General features: G+C 36.8%; 1 protein-coding gene and 1 long non-coding RNA gene across 2 annotated transcripts; both read right to left on the minus strand.

Annotated features, from left to right (window-relative positions):
* Nucleotides 1-4,798: 4,798 nt before the first annotated feature.
* On the minus strand, nt 4,799-5,268 carry LOC123659969. The gene is made up of 2 exons (XR_006744110.1): nt 5,212-5,268; nt 4,799-5,167 (listed from the first exon to the last, which is right to left on the minus strand). It is a non-coding gene; the product is annotated as an uncharacterized LOC123659969 (long non-coding RNA).
* Nucleotides 5,269-8,310: 3,042 nt separating this feature from the next.
* On the minus strand, nt 8,311-17,556 carry LOC123659588 (glutamate receptor ionotropic, NMDA 2B). Its single transcript, XM_045594794.1, has 15 exons — nt 17,178-17,556; nt 16,839-16,978; nt 16,506-16,721; nt 16,179-16,416; nt 15,436-15,749; nt 15,100-15,344; nt 14,817-15,018; nt 14,359-14,682; nt 13,994-14,271; nt 13,667-13,769; nt 13,429-13,577; nt 11,382-11,602; nt 10,085-10,185; nt 9,121-9,350; nt 8,311-8,613 (listed from the first exon to the last, which is right to left on the minus strand). The coding sequence occupies exons 1-15, from the start codon at nt 17,554-17,556 to the stop codon at nt 8,577-8,579; spliced, it is 3,177 nt and encodes a 1,058-aa protein (XP_045450750.1). The 3' UTR covers nt 8,311-8,576.
* Between the last annotated feature and the right edge of the window lie 1,609 nt (nt 17,557-19,165).

Here is a 19,165-nt window from a genome sequence, read left to right on the forward strand (position 1 = left end):
TACAAATCACTGTCTTATATAAAGGTCTTGCAGCGGAGCCACATTTCACTGTGGTCTGTCATCTGTCTGTGAGTCTGAGTCAGTGTGACCGATTTCATTCATATTCAGACCAAAATTGACCCCGATGGAGCTGTCAATTTTTGATATGATATTCAAAAATGTTTAGAATTCCTAATGTGTGGGTAACACAAAAATAAAATCGTACATATTAAAAATAGCATGGTGTCGTCTCCTGTCAAAGATTTTCATTGTAATATGAAACTTTGAATAGTTACGGGTCTCTGTAAAGAACTCACTATAGACGGCGCCACGGTTCGCTAAAAACGAAAATAAAAATCATCATATCAAAAATTTCGCTCTAGCGGGTACATCGTTCCATAGCTTAATTGGCTAGAGCGCCGACACGGTCAGTCGGAGACGCGGGTTCGAATCCCGCTGGAGCGGTCAATTTTTGATATGATATTCAAAAATGTTTAAAATTCCTAATGTGTGGGTAACACAAAAATAAAATCGTACATATTACAATTTTGTGGATTGTTACCGATTTTTGTGAAATGGCTCTTAATAAATATTCACAATGTAAATAATTTTTTAATGAATCAGTTAATTAAATTAAATCGTAATTTCTGAATGTAAACGCCTTTAAGCCTTAAACAATGAAGACTATGTCAAACAATTTAATGTTCCGATTTGCTTGAGGAGTCGCCGCATCTTCACTAACGTGTATAATCAAATTATTGTCAATAATAGTATCTATACGGATATCGCGGCAAAGTCATCAAATATAATGTTTTTAGTTTTTTCAAGCACTTTCATCCAGTCATCTCTTGTGACTTTTTCGCATGCTTCTTTTAAAAACGCATAAAGCATCTTCATCTTTTTCAAAATCAAAGTGATAAGTTATTTTATTTTCAATGTTTTTTTTAATAACCAACTTCAAAAAAGGAGGAGGTTACTCAATTCGACCGCATATATCAACTGTCCCTACATATAATATAGAAATTGAAAAAAGGCATTTTACAGGAGAGCAATATGAAGTTAATTTTGTGTACAAAATCGTCATTTATTATGCTATACGGACACTCGAAACAGGCAGTTTTGATTATTTACTTGTGAATAATTTTATCAAAGTTTATCGAATGTGACTCTTTCGACATTTTACGTTGTACATATATATATTACTTAGTAAATTATCGGAAGTGTCACTTTCGATACAGTACGTCAACGTATTTTACAAGTTTCGATACTTGGCCTGTAAATTCTAAACTGTTAGGTAAGAAAAATAATGATATTCTTAAACGATTTTAAATAAAACAAAGAGGGTTGAAATGCGACGGAAGAAGCCGCAAGAAAGGGGTAATTTCGTCCTGCTCGCACGCTCCTTGTAACCGCGTATAGTACCGAAATTAAGCACGATTTTTCACGCTGAATGATTTGTTAATTAATTTATTTATTTATTTTATAGGCAAGTTAAGTATCGATATTGAGTATAAACTCACGAAAAATGTGGTTTTATATGTCTTTTATAGCTTTTTATCTTTTTTCTATGAAAATATACATATAAAGTAGTTTTTTCATACAATAAAAAAATCGAAAATTTTCATTTTCGATACTGTAAGAAGGGACAGTCGATATATATATAATTTTTTTTAATGTATGTTCGGAGATAACTTCGTCATTTATGAACCGATTTTGATAATTCTTTTTTTTTTGTTGGAAAGGAGATATCCTTGGTGTGGTACCGTGATAAGGAAACCAGGATCTGATGATGTGATCCCATAGAAATCGAGGGAAACTCGAAAATCTCCATAACTTTTTACTGGGTGTACCGATTTTGATTATTTTTTATTTAATCGAAAGCCGATGTTTATCATGTGGTCACATTTAAATTTCATTGAGATCTGATTACAACTTTTGGAGAAATCTTTGATAATGCGTTTTTACTTGACTATTTTTTCGTCTACCTACGTTGTATTACTTGTCGATATAATTGAAGTGGGTTTTTTTCGTTTGCCTGCAAATACAATTATTATTCATCTGACTGATATTATGACACTAATTCTCTTAAGTTTTGTTTGGACGTACCAGCCTTATTATATTATTAACTAACTATTAATTATTATAAAACTATAAGGTTTTATTTTATATTATACCTACAGATCATATTAAGATTACAAAAATATTCGATTACAATTGCCTCGTTATTTTATCAGATCACTACAAAAACAAACAGTTGACATAACCTTGAAACAGCGCCGTTTGACTTGGATTGACTTTTAAAAGCTATTGTTTTTATATGTTTTAATAAAATAATTGTAATAATTTTAGCCCAAAATTAATACATTTACTGTAAGTTGGCATAATTATTTTAATTTGATCACTCGTTAATAAGGTAAATAAAAGATATTTGAAATTTTGCCGTAAATTGTACGCCCGTTCAAAGTTACATCGCTTTGTGGATCACGATCTGTCAGAAACGCATTCTTAAAGCGGCCGGACTGTAGGGAACATTGTCATAAAGCTGAGTCCATTAATTTGATTTGAAAGCCCTCTTTCTTAGCATCTTTAATCTATTCTACTTTTTATTGAAGTTTTGTGTTTCACTCGGAATTGATAACTCTGGGAAGCGCCTATCCCAAAGACAATAATATTAAAACCTTAGTACCTATGAAATACAGCTTAGATTGGCTTGCTTAAAAGAGACTAGTTTAAAATGCCTCCGGGAATGTACAGTTAAATTTAGGTACAAACAGTGTTACAACCTCAAAACTCGTATAATTTAAGTTTCATGTGCTAAAATGGAGTAAATCTGGAAATTATACCCTGAAATCATTTTATCGGTATTTATTCACCAATTAAATCAGGAGTTCCACCGATAAATCGGTAACTTTTACATCACTGGCTCATGGCACGAACGGTTACGAAAAGAATAAAAATTAAAGACAAACTAACCTATTCAATTTTTTTTACTACATGTGTGATTCCTCCAACAGCTTTTCCTCTCGAAAATATAATAGTGGAAAGCGATAGTTACAACCCATTCGATTAAAAGTAGAATACTCCACATTTTTTTGAGAGGTTTGCCATATGAAGAAAAAAGTACCAGAATAGTTGAAAAGCGTTAATTCTACCAAAATATATCAAAATTTTTTTACCCACTAGATACTGTTACAGATAACTCGAAATCTACCAAAAAAGTAGAAATCTACTAAATATGGTCACGGCGTGTGTGACTTGTGACTGTGAGATTAGTTTGATGGTGTCATAAGCATAACTTTTCGTTCGCAACAACGCCGCTGTTTGTAAGTCCTTACTATTGATTGGTGCGGTAATATGGTACGGTCATCAGGGATGTCAGACGTACCATTTTGATGGTACACATACCATTTTTTAGCGTCACATACCATGTTCCATGCCTACTCAATCATGGTACATGGTACGTAGTGGTATGCAAAAATACCAGGACTGGCCGTTGATCGACAAAAATACACCGACAATATAGAATAACCAACAAATTTTAGAGATGCATATGAAATATATCAAACAGAGTTGTCAGTCAGCCGTTAGTTTTTTGCCACTGTACGGTTAGTAAAAATATTTCTTCGGCGTCCAAATTCGTTAACTTCGGTTTCGAACTTCTCTTGTACTGTTTGCTTGAGCGAACAACCCTCGTTTCCGATGAAAATCTTCGTTACGATTTTTTTTTCAATTTATTTTACATTTTATATCTGAAATGTTATATAATATCAAAAAAGAAAGGTTTGTTCTCTATTATCGGTACACGAAATTGAATTATATTTTTTTTTTCGCTTGGCTGCGATTTCCGACACAGTTTATACATCAGTGTTAGCAGCGCCGCAGCGGAGCAAAGGCGTACCATTTTTTCGTTTTCAGTACCATTTTATACCTAATTCAGTACAAGGATTTTTGAGTGGCCATCTAACATCCCTGACGGTCATACGGTGCGCAGTGCACACTGCGCATACCGGTTGAGTGACGTTTCATTGTAATTGATTATATTTCAAAACATAAATGCGTTACGTGTCATAGAAAAAGAGACAGAATGCTATTCTGTTTTTGCTGCACAGCACACTCATCTATCGTCATGCCTCTGGCAGCCGTAAATTGATAATTGTGTTTGCAGGCAAATAAAAAAAAACCGACTTCAACTATATCGACAAGTAATACAACGTAGGTAGATGAAAAAATAGTCAAGTAAATACGCATTATCAAAGATTACTCCAAAAGTTGATCAGATCTCGATGAAATTTAAATGTGACCACATGACAAACATCGGCATAGTTATGCGGATTTTTGAGTTTCCCTCGATTTCTCTTAGGATATCTCATTTCCAACAAAAAAAGAATTATCAAAATCGGTTCATAAAAGACGAAGTTATCCCCGAACATACATAAAAAAATATACATATATACGGTCGAATTGAGTAAGCTCCTCCTTTTTGTAAATTAATTAAAAAGAAAAGCGCAATCATTAAGCCGACGTACCCCCCCCCACTACTGTTGTTGCAAGACCTATGTAGAAGACCGTGATACAAAGTAACTATTGTCAAAGTCAGTAATCTCTATGCTCCGTGTCCACAGGTCAGGTTCATGAAGTTGGCACCCAGGATTATGAATTTATAATTTATGATAATTCAGTTTAATTTATCGTCTACGCGTTAAAATTTATGAAAATAAGGATCAATAACATTTGTTTGCGCATGTCCTCGTTTTTGCGAACAATCAAAATCAAATTGGGTGCTACAACGCCAGCACCCAAAAATGAAATCCACTTTTGGCTTAAAAATGGCAGTATTTAATATTTTTATTTATACATATCGACTGCGCATGACACGCGCAGATGGCACCCGAAAGAATTAATGAGCTATAATTACTCAATAATTAATTATTAATATTTTTTTATTTTCTGTCTGGTGGGTGGTAAAATATTGTTCTAGCTGTCGTTGTCATGTTGACATTTCTCATGAAATCAGTGTTTCATGGAAAACATACGAAACCAATATCTTAAAAGTTTTATATCGTTAGAAACATGGCGAACCCAGATTGATTTTTCAATACAAAAAATCAATTTGTGTATAGAAATATCGTGCTTCAGAAGGTACAGCCCCTTCGCCCTTGCGTAACAAAATGCAGACACCCACGCTCACCTCCGCAGCTTCGGATTTGACCAGCCTCAGCCGCTCCAGTTCACCCGGATGTCTGCGTTTTGTTACAGCGGGCGGGGGCTGACTCAACTCCGCGTCTCCGGCTTAATATACTCCCGTATACTGTCAGCCGCATTTTTTGACGCAGCATTCAAATTCCAAATGAGCGTATTAAAAAGTTTTATAGTTCATTAAAAAAACGTTGTTGGAGTACTAGCAAATTTAAAAATACCTTAATTAGCGGTAATTGTAAATTGAATTTATAATATAACAGTAGTAATATAACACTAGCAGTCGCTTAAAAAACCGAATCGATTGGAGTGCTATTCCTCCCGTTTTGTATCGTGGCACACCTTTCCTTATTGTGACAAAGTTAGGAACTAGGGCTTGGTTATAGACAACAACTTATCTTGGATAGCTCATGTCAGCGAAATTAGCTGAAAAATGCACCATACCTTTCACTCTCTGAAGAGAATTATCGTATCTTCCACTTTCGTACTAAACTTAAGTTGCTCCCTATCCACCTTCGCCGTGATATGCACATCCTTTCTTTCCTTTATATCATACTCCATGATCAAAAATCTCCTCTTTACCTTCGATCCCGTTTCAAATTGCTTCCTACCCCCATTTCATTTAAAACCAAAATTTTGCTTGCGCAATCCCTTTTCTTACCCATACTCGACTATGCAGTGTGTGCTATTTAAATGCGACACAGGAGCTACTTGGTAAATTGGAGCGTCAACAAAATCTTGCTATACGCTTTTTTTTTGGTTTACGCAAATATGATCGTATCTTCCACTTTCGTACTAAACTTAAGTTGCTCCCTATCCACCTTCGCCGTGATATGCACATCCTTTCTTTCCTTTATAACATACTCCATGATCAAAAATCTCCTCTTTACCTTCGATCCCGTTTCAAATTGCTTCCTACCCCCATCCGCTCTAGGCGTTAATAATAATAATAATAATATATTCTTTATTGTACACCGAAATATAAACAAACAGTAGTAATTTAAAACAAAAAAAGATGTACAAAGGCGATCTTATCGCTGAAGAGCGACTTCTTCCAGATAACCTTTGGGCGTTCTTGCATAACAACAATGCTTGAAGTTGCTAGGCATAACACCAACTTCCGATCAAATTCATTTTCTGTTCACGCCGCTAACCTTTGGAATAATCTTCTGAAATTCATTCAAGAAAGTTCATCGCTGTCCACTTTTAAAAACAATCTTAAGAACTATCTGCTTTCCAAAATCAGTACAGATGTATGAGATGTATTTACGTATTATATTTATGTTTTATGTATATATTTATGTAGATGTATGTATGTAGATGTATCTGTGTATGCTTAGATATGTTTATGTATGTGTAGTGTATATATTTTATATGTATTTTATTATTCTTCTATTCCTGCATTACTTTACCCCGCGTTCACTATTATCTCTCACTGCCATGGGTTGACTGAAAGAGATCTCTTTTAGAGATAAGTTCGCCCTTGCTAACTTCCTATATTATAATGACTATTGTAAAATGTACTTAGTGCAATATATATATATATATATAGATAGATAGATTGCGAAAGCGATAAGCGAAAGGTCACTCATCAAATCTCCGAAACTATAACAGCTACAAACTTGAAATTTTGCAGATAGGTTCCTTATAGGGCGTAAACATCCGCTGGGAACGGATTTTACGAAACTCGACCCTTAAAGGGGATAAAACGGAGGTTGGAAGTATGTATGAAAGTCCTATGTTATTAAGGTAAGAGACTTGAAATTTAAAATGTATGCTCTAGGAAGTGTCCAAATAATATATCGTAATCTTTATATATAAAAGAGAAAGGCCGCTGACTCACTCATCACGAGAACTCAAAAACCACTGGATGGTCCATCCACCAAAGATGGACAAACATGAAATTTGGCAGGGAGGTTAGGTTATAGTTAGTAGACGTCAGCTAAGAACGGATTTTGCGATATTCCACCGCTAAGGGGGCTAATTGGCGTTGATAGTTTGTATGAAACATATACAGCAGCTATAAGTTCACCTGATAGGTTATTTATACTGCAGCCTGAAAATAAAACTAAAAATGTCGTGTATAGAGAGGTTTTATAAAAATCACAATTAAATTACACTAAAATGTGCCTTTGAAAAAGTTACTCAGAGTGATAAGCATTTCAAGTGACTGAAATAAAAAAAATGCGTTAAGCATCTTATAGTAATGCATATCTTCATAACCACGCGGACGTAGTCGCGGGCGACAGTTAGTGTATTATAAAACAAAATCCCCAAAAGCGTATGTGATCGATTCCCTCAAAATATACTGAACGGATTTTCATGCGGTTTCACCAATGGAGCGAGGGCTTCAAGAGGAAGGTTTACGGAACGGCTAAGCCGATTTTGATGAGAGTTTCACTGGAAGTTTGCCGCAGTCGCAGCCACAGCTAGTGTATATTAAAAAAAGTAAAGTAAAGGTAGAAAGAGATAATAAAGTATCATCTACGATATTACGATTCAATGATACCAAAGAGTAAATAGACTAGTAAAACAAATTCTATCTGGGTGCAGGTTTTGGTTTTTTTGCATCTTTTTCAAACTTTTTATTTTTCTTAAACAAAGACAAGACTTGAAAAAACAGGAATCGTTGATCGACAGTTCAACCCGCGAACTTTTGAATAAGACCAACGTGTTTACGTTTTGTTCATTAGTAGAACATCTTTTTTTTATACAAACATCTTTACAGGATACAGAGTACGTTGACAGGATACAGGATTTTTATTGTCATAAATAATTGTAAATAATAGTTTTTTTTTATTCAACTAGGTTGGCAAACAAGCGTACGGCTAATGTGATAAAGAAGAAGTGTGAGAAGGTGTGTCTGTAACACCTAAAGCATCGCAACCGCTTTGACGCCCCCCCCCCCCCTTCCAGTAGCTCTGGTCACCTTACTGATCTTACGTGATCTTTTGTAAGGTCCAGAAGTACTTCCCCAGTCGGGCTGCTCCAGCTTTTGAGCAGTATTATTTCCTGCTGTCCCTTTTAGTTAAGTAAAATATTTGTTTATGTAAAAAGGTCTAATGAGATATACGGAAGAATAAAATATTTGGATTAGTCCACTTATTAGATTGGATATTATTAATAAAGTCACAATATTGTCCAAAAAATATATTTTATTGTAGTAGACAACACGAGGACGCGCGCCCGGCGCCCAGCCTGCCCCGCGCGCGCTTCCCACAACAACGCTTCGCTATCTACGTCCATCTCTCTGTTTTAATAATTGGAATAATTTATTTAATAATTACAACGTTTTTTTATCTGTCCATATTTTAACATTAGATATACCTAACTTCGTCTTGTATAACTTGGTGTAAGAACAGCCTTCAGAAATTGAAAAAAAAAATGGCGCAATATGCGCCTCACAGCACTGTTTCCATTTCTACCCGCATTCGCTCCCTGAAAATATAAATATATTTAAAGCGTCTTGCATAACCAGTAGATAAACATTTAGAAATTCTTAAGAATTGTACGTCAGAGTCAGAGTCACATACAAGTACAAAGTTTAACATTTAAATCTATTTCAAAAATTAGTATTTTCCTATTTAGCCTGAATTAGTTGCATTACAAAAATATTTGTTATATCATATTACATAAAATAAACACTGAGAAAAGCAATGAAATCCGAGCAAAACGTTTCTACTTGTCGATTTAGATCGTAATATTTTCCATATTTTCTTTTCATCAAAACCAGATTTTTTTTTTTAATCATACACACAAAAAAGTATGTCATGATAGGTGAACACTGACCAAGTGTAGACCTCTATTTTAATTTAAAAAAATATAACTACAATATGCCTAGTTGAATAATAATGTAAATTTATTTCTCTTCAGCCACTACAGTGTTAAAGTGTAGGTACTAGGTAGGTATATAAAGCAGCCGTAGAGGACGGTGCGAGCGCGTACCTAGCCCGGAGGTCGGAGCACGAGAGCGGGCGGTCGAGGTCGGGCAGCAGGTCGGCGGGCGCGCGCAGCGTGCGCGGGCGCGTGGCGTCGTGCGGCCGGCCCGCCGCCAGCAGCGCCGCGGCGGATGCCAGGCGGCGCGGCGGCGGCTGCAGCCCGTGCGCCGCCAGCGCCGCCGCCAGCTGCCGCGCGCGCGCCACCGCCGCGTCGCGCTCGTGCCGCGCGCGCCATACCTGCAAGTGTTGTGTCTTATATTTTCACACTAAGCTGTGCGGTTTTACTCGCGTCAGTTAAGAAATAAACGTACTCTGATTTAATATAGCCTATAGTTATTTTTCGGACTGGACGTCTATCGGACAAAAAAACAAAGCCAGCCCTGCGGTCACCATCCCGCCTGCCCAGCGTGGTGACTATGAGCGACACACATGAGTTGACGCAATTTTTGGCGCGAACTTGTGGAGGCCTGGCCTTGTGTCCAGCAGTGGACTGCGATAGGCTGAAGATGATGATGACATATTTTTTAATTATAATAAATTAAAAATAAAAACTTTTGATTTATTGACAGTCTTTTGTTTAAAAACCCCTAAAATTAATAAAATAACCTTTCCCTTTAAAACTTTAACTATCAACATATTAAGTCCGACCGTATCCCCAATTCCCACCCAGGAGCTTTGGTGACCTTGCTCACCAACACGAACACAACACTGCTAAAAAATAGTATTATTTAGCGGTGATCTTCTGTAAGGTCGAAGTACTACCTCAGTCGGGCTGCTCCATATTTCGAACAGAAAATTTCCTGCTGTGCCCTACCTCAGTTACTGAAGAAGATTGGAGCTTAATACACTTCGCTGCTCCACGGAGGATTTGTGGATATTGTGGCATTATTGTCACGCGATCCATATTTAAACGTTTAAATATACGTAGCAATTTTGTTAACTGTTTTAATTATTTAATTTTAAGTTTATACCTGTGCAGCGCATATTGCAGAGCGACAATGTCCACGTTTACCGGGACCGAAGCCTCTCGATGCCGCTTCCACAACTGCACCATGGAATGTTAATGATTGACCTATAAGATAAAAATACAATTAACTATAGTACAGGACACTTACAATTCGATTGAAAGAAATCATAGGTATAAAAAGTAACACGATAATGCGTTGCAAATAAGAGAAAAGTTGTCACACGTGTTAAAAGTAAAATAAAATGTAAAATTATATTAACTAGTGGTCACCCAGTGGTCGAAATTCGACCAAAATTGATTTAAATTATACGTTTGTATATTAAACAAAACAGTATCTATATATACGCGTGTGTGTCAAAGACATGGTAATATATATAATGTAAACAAACAGACATACATAATATAATTGTGTTTGCAGGCAAACGAAAAAAACCTACTTTAATTATATCGACAAATAATACAACGTAGGCAGACGAAAAAATAGTCAAGTAAATATGCATTATCAAAGATTACTCCAAAAGTTGTAATCAGATTTCGATGAAATTTAAATGTGACCACGTGATAAACACCGGCTTTCGATTTAATTAAAAATCATCAAAATCTGTACACCCAGTAAAAAGTTATGCAGATTTTCGAGGGTTTCCCTCGATTTCTCTGGGATCCCATCATCAAATCATGGTTTCTTTATCATGGTACTACACTTAGGATATCTCCTTTCTAACAAAAAAAGAATTATCAAAATCAGTTTATAAACGACGGAGTTATCCCCGAACATACATTTAAAAAAAATATATACGGTCGAATTGAGTAACCTCCTACTTTTTTTGAAATCGGTTAAAAATACGTTAATACAAATGAATTGTACAAAATCCAGCAGTTTCCATCAATTTCTATTACTTAAAAGCACTCTAAAGCAATTATAAGCTATAATAAATAATCAACATTAAAAACTCAAAACAAATACAAAATACTATCTACTACAAAATACTAATAAAATCCATTCAACATTAAATCGTTTTAATCAAATTCGATATTTGCTTTTTATATTCTGCTGAAGATAAATGAAATAAACTAAAATTACCAAAATGATCATTGTATTCAATTTTTTATTGATGTATTTTAATGCATAATTAAAAAAATGTACTAACATAGCATAATTTAAAAAAAACACAAAAATATACACATTATGCACTTTTCTATATAAACTATAAGTGTGCAAAATTTCATACTCCTTCGTCCGCGCAATTTTCGTAAAAACGGGTACAAAGTTTTTTTTCACGTATTAATATATAGATGTATACCCATCGACAACGACACGAGAGCACAGCACGAGCTGGCACTGGAGGCCGCGAGGTGCTCCCTCATGTAGCGGAAGTACACGTGCTCGAGCAGCAGCAGCAGCGCCGCGAGCAAGATGCCCGCCATCAGCAGCAGGAACGCGGACAGGAACTGCTCCAGCGCCAGCGGGTCCGACGACTTGTGCTCCTGCTTGTTCGGCTTACACGTGCCCGTCATCCAGTACCTTCGATCGATTATTTCCAATATTAGGTTCCTCAGGTATTTTTTTACAAATGTATATAAATCGATGGTAAGTATACTTTATTTTTACCAGTCATTAATATTCGTGTACTGTCTAAATAAAGGCTAAGATCTAGATTAGGTAAAACCGAATTAGAAAAACCGAATTATGGGGTTTTTTTGGGTGTGGAGGGTGGAGGGTGTAGGGGAATCTATACAAGGTAACACTGTCACACCTCAAAACCCCATGGTTATGGAGATATCCATGGTTAAAGTTTTGAGGTTAGAAGAAGAATTTAAAGCTATTATAATACCTTTGAGCTCGTATTGTTTGCATTGTGTGACAAATCGACACTTTTAAACAAAATAACGCGTCAGACATAATATTCTAATAAAATTAGTAACATTGCGTGCTAGAATATAGGTTTAGAAATTCGAAAAATACCCAAAACCGAATCGGAGCACCCCACTGTCCACGTGGTCTTGGTCTGTCCTACCCCTAGAGTGTTTTTTTTGTGCCGCGGAGGCGCGGAGGGAGGGCAGCCCTCGCCCGCCGTGCGAAAGCGCGCGAACGAATGCGTAGAGGAGCGGCTGAGGCTGGTCGCCTTCGGCGACCAGCCTCCTCTGCGGAACGAAGCATGAGTGAGCGTGCTTTCGCACGCAAGGGCGGAAGGGCTGCACTTCCCGCAGCGCCGGAGCCAAGCGTTCCTCTAACTTTCGAAACTCTTCTTCTAACCTCAAAACTTTAACCATGGATATCTCCATAACCATGGGGTTCCGAGGTGTGATAGTGATACCAGGGGTAGCGTTCCCCACCCTCTCCCCCCCCCATCCCCCTACGGTCCCGAAATTCGGTTTTACCTAATCTAAAGCTTTACCTAAATAAATTTTATGCTTTTTAATTTTTTATTCTTATACGAGTCTGAATCCAGAATTTTGCAAGAAGGGATTATATTTTAAATTAACTTTAAATTAACTTAAACTACTTTTAAATATATGTAATCACACCCTTCTTGATACTTATGTGTAGGTATGATTTAATGCGATATACTACATACATGTAGCTAATTAGCAACAAGATCGTACCCTCAAGCCGCTTTTGTAATCGAAGCATGGGCTAAGAGTAACTAACAGTTTGTAATGTATTTTTAAATTGTCCCTCTTGATGTCCGTACGGTTATTTACGGATATTTAAACAATTTTATAGTATTACTAGGTGACCCCGCAAACGTTGTTTTGCCATATATGTTATTAACTCTCCTTAATCCCCCTTTTATAACTTAGGGGTATGAAAAATAGATGTTGGCCGATTCTCAGACCTCCCCGATATACACAAAATTTCATAAAAATTCGTCGAGCCGCTTCGGAGGAGTACGGTACATTGTGACACGAGATTTATATATATTAAGATTATGAACTGCTGTACTTAATTAGGTGTTTTTATTAAGCAACTGCTTTTTCTACCCTTTCACTACCTTGAGTAGAATTAGGCTAGTGACGTATCGGAGTTATTGAATAGAATTGCAGTTTAAATACGTGCTCTAAGTATATTATAGTTCAGCAATTTTCATACTCTGAAAACTAGGTATTGAGGCATGCTGCATTGCCTTACTCTAGCGTATTTATAGTTTAATGCTGTTTTACATTACACAAAACTCGATTTAACAAAAGTAAGTATTTAAATAACGTAGCTTAAAAAGTAGAAAATTGCAATAGCAAAGCAGAGAATGATAGGGCCTGGTGGTAACAACGTAATAAAAAAATAAAGTACAGTGAAATTATGAATAATATAAATATTAAAAAGCAAGTTTGAAAAGAAGTCAAGCCTACCTGCGTAACCGCTCTAGGTCACCATTGGAGCGTAAATCAAGTAACCTCTTATTAAACATGCTCAGATATTTAGAATTTCGAGTAAACGCTAATCCATAGCCAGACATCGCATACCACGAGCCTACTGTTAACAACCGGCAGTCCTCATCCTATAAGAATTTTAACATTAATGTTAGTATTGTGCAACTGGTAGAGAGATACTATTATAATATAAAGGTATCTATTTATGCGGACTTACTTGTGATACGAGGTAATCCAGTACAGTTCCGTCGTATATAAAAGCATCGAGTTCTCCGGTGAGGACCCCTGTTACCCCTGCACTAACTGTGCTACGATTGTATCTGAAAGTGATAAGAATTATTTTAAAATAAAGTTTTCAACAATGTTCCAATGTTCTGTGTTTTATATTCCAAACATGAATTTGTAATATAAATACTGACTACTTTTCACTGAAACAAAATATTTTATAATTATAACAAAATACGCTTAGATTCAAATTATTTGCGGAAGTAAGAATCTAAATGCTACTTTCAAAATGCGAATTCGTTGCAACTACTGTACTCACGGGGCCATGTACGCATGCGGCTCGGGGAAGTACTTCGAGAGTGTGGCGTCCGTGTGCGACCATGGGACGGTGCCAAACTTGAGTGCGGGCCGTTGCGACAGCGGACGCGCAATTCGAGGATCGTCCAGTCCGCTCAGCTCGTGGAACTCCTCCCGAGTGATCATGAACGCGGCCAAGTTCGCGGTATATATCGCAAGGAATACCACTGCGAACATCGCCCACATGTTCGTCATGAAGCGAGCCGTAAAGCCACGTGGGGAGTCCACGTGCACTGATGCCTGTTGTTAATTACTCATTGTAGACTTATACTTAAAAACCGTAGATACTATCGCTTACTAAATTATTAAATAAAGTTTCTAGTTTACCTGAAATAATACTGCCCATACTATCCAATACGTTCGACAGAGTGAAAATCTATTTTGTGGTATTCGTTTCGAATTTAGTCCGGTAGAGCAATCAAATCCACTCGGAGAAAGCCACTCGAAGAAGAATATTGAAAATGTGGCAGCTTGTATTGCAACGGCTCCGACTAACATCCAAGAAGCTGTATCGAATGGCTCCAGAAAAGCGGTAGGAGATATTATGCCTGTTCGTTTTGCAACTACGATAGCCACTCCCGTTTCCATAAAAGGTACGCTAAAATCTACAACAGCTTCTCGATCTGAATTTATTATTAATGATGTTAATACCTAAAAATAAAGTATAAGATGTAGTTAGTCCTAAGAAAATGATTAATCGTAGATTAATATTATTTCAAAAAACAACAGATTTGATTTATGGCTAAAACGAAATAGTTTTGTACAAAAATTGCTATTTGATTTACCATATCAGTTTTTTTGTTTACAAGCTCGGCTATAAGACCATTCCACTTTCCATGATGAAGAGTACCCCATCGGCCGTCTTCAACCCGTACCAATTCATAGGTAAATCCAAGATGTTCGGCCAACTGTTGTAAAAGATCTATACAAAATCCACTGCAACATTGATACAGTGAACTGTTTCTGTGCGCTGTACCAGCTTCTAACCTAAAATAAATAAATTACACAAAGAATATTAAAAGAAAACAAGATGCATATAATTAGTATTTAATTTTGTTTGAGATTTACCCAGCAACTTCAACATCGGGTGCAACACGACAGATTACACCACGATCTAAAGAGCAGCGACCGCTAACAGGATCAGGTGGAGCTAGGTTAATGTAAGGAGGTTCTTCAAGGAAAGTTATACGCATATGAAATTTTTCAGGAACTCCTTGTGGAGGGGTGTGAAGCACTCCCGGCCACACTATATCTTTAATTACCAAACGCTCTTTTGGGTAAGAATTCCATGTTCCGATTTCTTCCCACACAAGCTAAAACAAGCATATTTATATGTCAATAACATATTATGAAAGCTGTTTAAGAAATGTTTGACGGAAAACTATACAAGTTTTAAAGAATTACCTGATCACCTAGAGTTGGTCGTAGATTCATTATTTTAAGTTCAACTGCTCGAAGTTCTCCATCTGGAGTGAACTCTATTCCCGGCTTGCTCGATTCGCCTTCAACGCTGACGTTTCGAAGATGTCGGTAGAATCTTTCTCCGGTGGACCACCGAGCCTCACCAGTACCCGCTCCGCTACAAGATAGTCTAGTACCGAGAGGATACTGAACATTTTCTGGTTCGGAGAGGTATGATTCCACGCCATAAGCAAATACTTTAACGGCCGTCGCTATCTCAGCAAGAATTGACGAACTCGATGTATCGAAATGAACACCTGAAAGAAAAATGATTAAATGATTTGTAAGGCTGATAGTATGACCGTGACGAGTTATTGCTAGCTCCTTTGCTCGTGGTCAAAAGATACGATGATACTGCTGCATGTAAAGATACAACTTAATCTATCGCCTAGAAGTAGAGATGCAATGTGTAAACGTTTAGTGATACCTTCATAGTTCGATAACAACTAATTAAACTGTCAGCACATAAGACTGACTCGTAAAGTGTTTTAGTCATTTAGAAAAAATCTGAGCTTTTTTATATTTTACAATGCTATATATTAAGTTGTCCTCTACTAGAGCATATTTATTGAATACTACTTTTTAAACTGATTAACCACGCGACGAGTGCTTAAAGTGCCTTTACTAATTCAACCATAATAAAATTCAAAGCTCCAGAATTAGCTGATTTATAATAGTTTACACACCTAGCATGCCAACGGGAAATTTGTTTGATTGCTGCATAGGACCAAGCACGCTCTGTGTCACAATCCAAACGAAATTTTCTCCAGTGAGATGCAGATCTCCAGCGCATGATAATATATCAGCTGCTTCTTCTCGAGTAGCGTACAAGAGCATTATACGTGCTTCACTCGTTACCAGTTCATTTAGATCAGCCGGTTTTTTTACCACCACCGCATTAAGAATCGTAAATTTAAACCGATCCTGTAATATTGAAATTTTATTAGCAAGTATTGTCATATATAGGTTTACCTTAATATTTAAGTTAACAAATTTTCTAAAATAATTCATACTTGAAGTGCTGTAACCCTTTCTCTAACAGCTTGAATGAAATCATCGTGGCCAGCAATAGCTGAAGTGACGACGCTGAATTGATGCCATTTATATCTTTCCAGTATGGATAACATGGCTGCGGTCTGATGTTCAATAGTCGGCGCTAATTGAAGTCGTAAAGAAGCATGAGACGCGTGTTTTTCAAGACCGCTGTTATCTGCGTTCCATGCTATGACCTATAAAATAAACTTAATATGTACAAGGTAAATTTAAAAAATAACTACACATCAAAACATTCTACAGCCTCCCTACTAATTAGAGGAACAGCCGTAATAAATAAAATTAAGTTTCACCGGTATGCCAAGGTATCCGGCGAGTTGTAAAAAATATTGCGCTGAGGCAGTGGATCGTCCATATTTTTCATGGTTCATAAGATATAGTATTGCAGACACGTTCACGGCTAGAAATTCTTTACACAGCGAGTCCAAGATAGCTGAAACAATTTTAATTAAGTTTGGCTATAATATATAACCTTATAATATATTAAGACCGCAAAAAACAAGAAAAGTTTGATTATGAGTTTAGAAAAAATTTATATTTTCTATTTTTGTATGCTCGCTGCAATTTAATAATAATAATCTATTTGGCAGGTGGCAACCTACAACAGAATCAATGGGCTATAAATTACTTACACATAGGACTAGGTGTAAGGCCCTGCATTGAAAGCGTGTTATTTAGGCGCACATGTGAAAATAGTTTGAGTTTTCGTGGCAGTTTAGATAGAGCCGCCTTCTCAGCTCTAGTATAGTCACGTGCTCCAAAGGCTTTGTGGGGCACGACTAGGGCGGCAGTGATAACAGATGGTGCGCGAGGAGTCTGAGGGGCTGGTGAAGTTCGCGGACGTCTAAGGCCATCGCCGAGACGTACGCCACTACCACGTGCACCCTCTCGCCCGCCTGCACCTGACGCGCTGCTGCCCACTTTGATGCCACCGCCACGCTCCGCCGCCGCTCCCGTCGCCGCTAATGCGCCTAGCGCCGCAAGCGCCATGAGCGCTGTGTGCGCATGCATCTTCTCCTCTGATGCTAGAAGAAAAATTTAAAACCTTATTTAAAGAGATTATTTATGTTCGAGCCGGTTCTGAATTAAGTTAGTACTGTAAAATTTGCTAGTCTGTAATAAAGTGCTTCTTAAACATAAACTGCTTAAAAGTAACGGATATGAGTTTACCATTGTGAATCTACATACAAATATACGTTATCTGATCTTTTTTATCACATCATTATGTATTTTTCTATACATAGACTGTGTATTTTCGTCTTTTGCGTTTCGTGCAATAACGTGACTTTATTCGGTAGAAATAACATTTGTTAAATAAAGTGCTTCCTTCAAAAGAATAAAACTCATTCGTTTTTCATCAGCTGTACCTTTTTCATTATACTCTTTGCTGATGACTACATTACGAATTTTTACAGCACGAAGGTTGGTATTACTTCAACAGATATTTAGCTCAATTGAGAGCTATATAGATAAGCTAAAGCTAGCTGGAAATGGAATATAACATGTAGATGTATAAAATATTCTAGAAGGTGCTAAAATAACACTTTTCTTTTATATATTTAACTAAGTCTTCAAACAAGCGTACGGCTCGCCTGATGGTAAGCGATTACCGTAGCTTATAGACATCTGCAACACCGGAAGTATTGCAAGCGCGTTTCTAACCCTACCCCGAACATCTCCAAGAGCTCTGGTCACGTCACTCACCACAGGAACACAACATAGCTTGAAAGCAGTATTATTTAGCTGTGTATCTGTAAGGTCGAGGTACTTCCCCAGTCGGGCTGCTCCAGATTTTGAGAGCTACCCTGCTCCTCAAATACCATAATTATTTTGAAATGTAGTGTATATTATTCGATTGCCTGTATATAAATACATTCAATAACCACAGTTTCGTACCCTAACAGAAACCAGCGAGTTTTTTCATCGATGAATGGTTCGGACGGTATTCCAGTACCTTATTATTCCAACAATTATCAGTCATTTGAACTAAAAACATTCATTGCCATATTATTAATTTAATTTCATAACACACATCGACCATAGCTATCTTCATTGTCTGCTGAGTGACTTCAGTTACAAGGCTCAGAATTAGCAATCTCAACTGAGTGTCGTATTATATGCTACAAGTGCCAAATACTGTTTAAAAAGTTTTATGCACAATCTTTAGGATTTTATAGGTGTAAAACAGTATATCTACCTATTGTGCTAAAAACCTATTCACTTTTATTGAGATCAAACATCACCCCAGGAGGCACATTGAATATAGGATGAAACAGCGTTTTATAAATTTAATAATTGTGTTTGCTCGCAAACGAAAAAAAAAACCAACTTCAATTACATCGACAAGTAATACAACGTAGATCGACGAAAAAATAGTCAAGCAACTACGCGTTATCAAAGATTACTCAAAAAGTAGTTATCAGATCTCGATAAAATTTATATGTAACCACATGATAAACATCAGCTTTCGATTAAATTAAAAATTATCAAAATCGGTACACCCAGTAAAAAGTTATTGCGGATTTTCGAGAGTTTCCCTCGGTTTCTCTAGGATCCCATCATCAGATCCTGGTTTCCTTATCATGGTACCAAACTAGGGATATCCCCTTTCTAACAAAAA

The sequence above is a fragment of the Melitaea cinxia genome, chromosome 14 (assembly GCF_905220565.1).
Source record: "Melitaea cinxia chromosome 14, ilMelCinx1.1, whole genome shotgun sequence".
In the NCBI taxonomy this organism is placed as follows: domain Eukaryota; kingdom Metazoa; phylum Arthropoda; class Insecta; order Lepidoptera; family Nymphalidae; genus Melitaea; species Melitaea cinxia.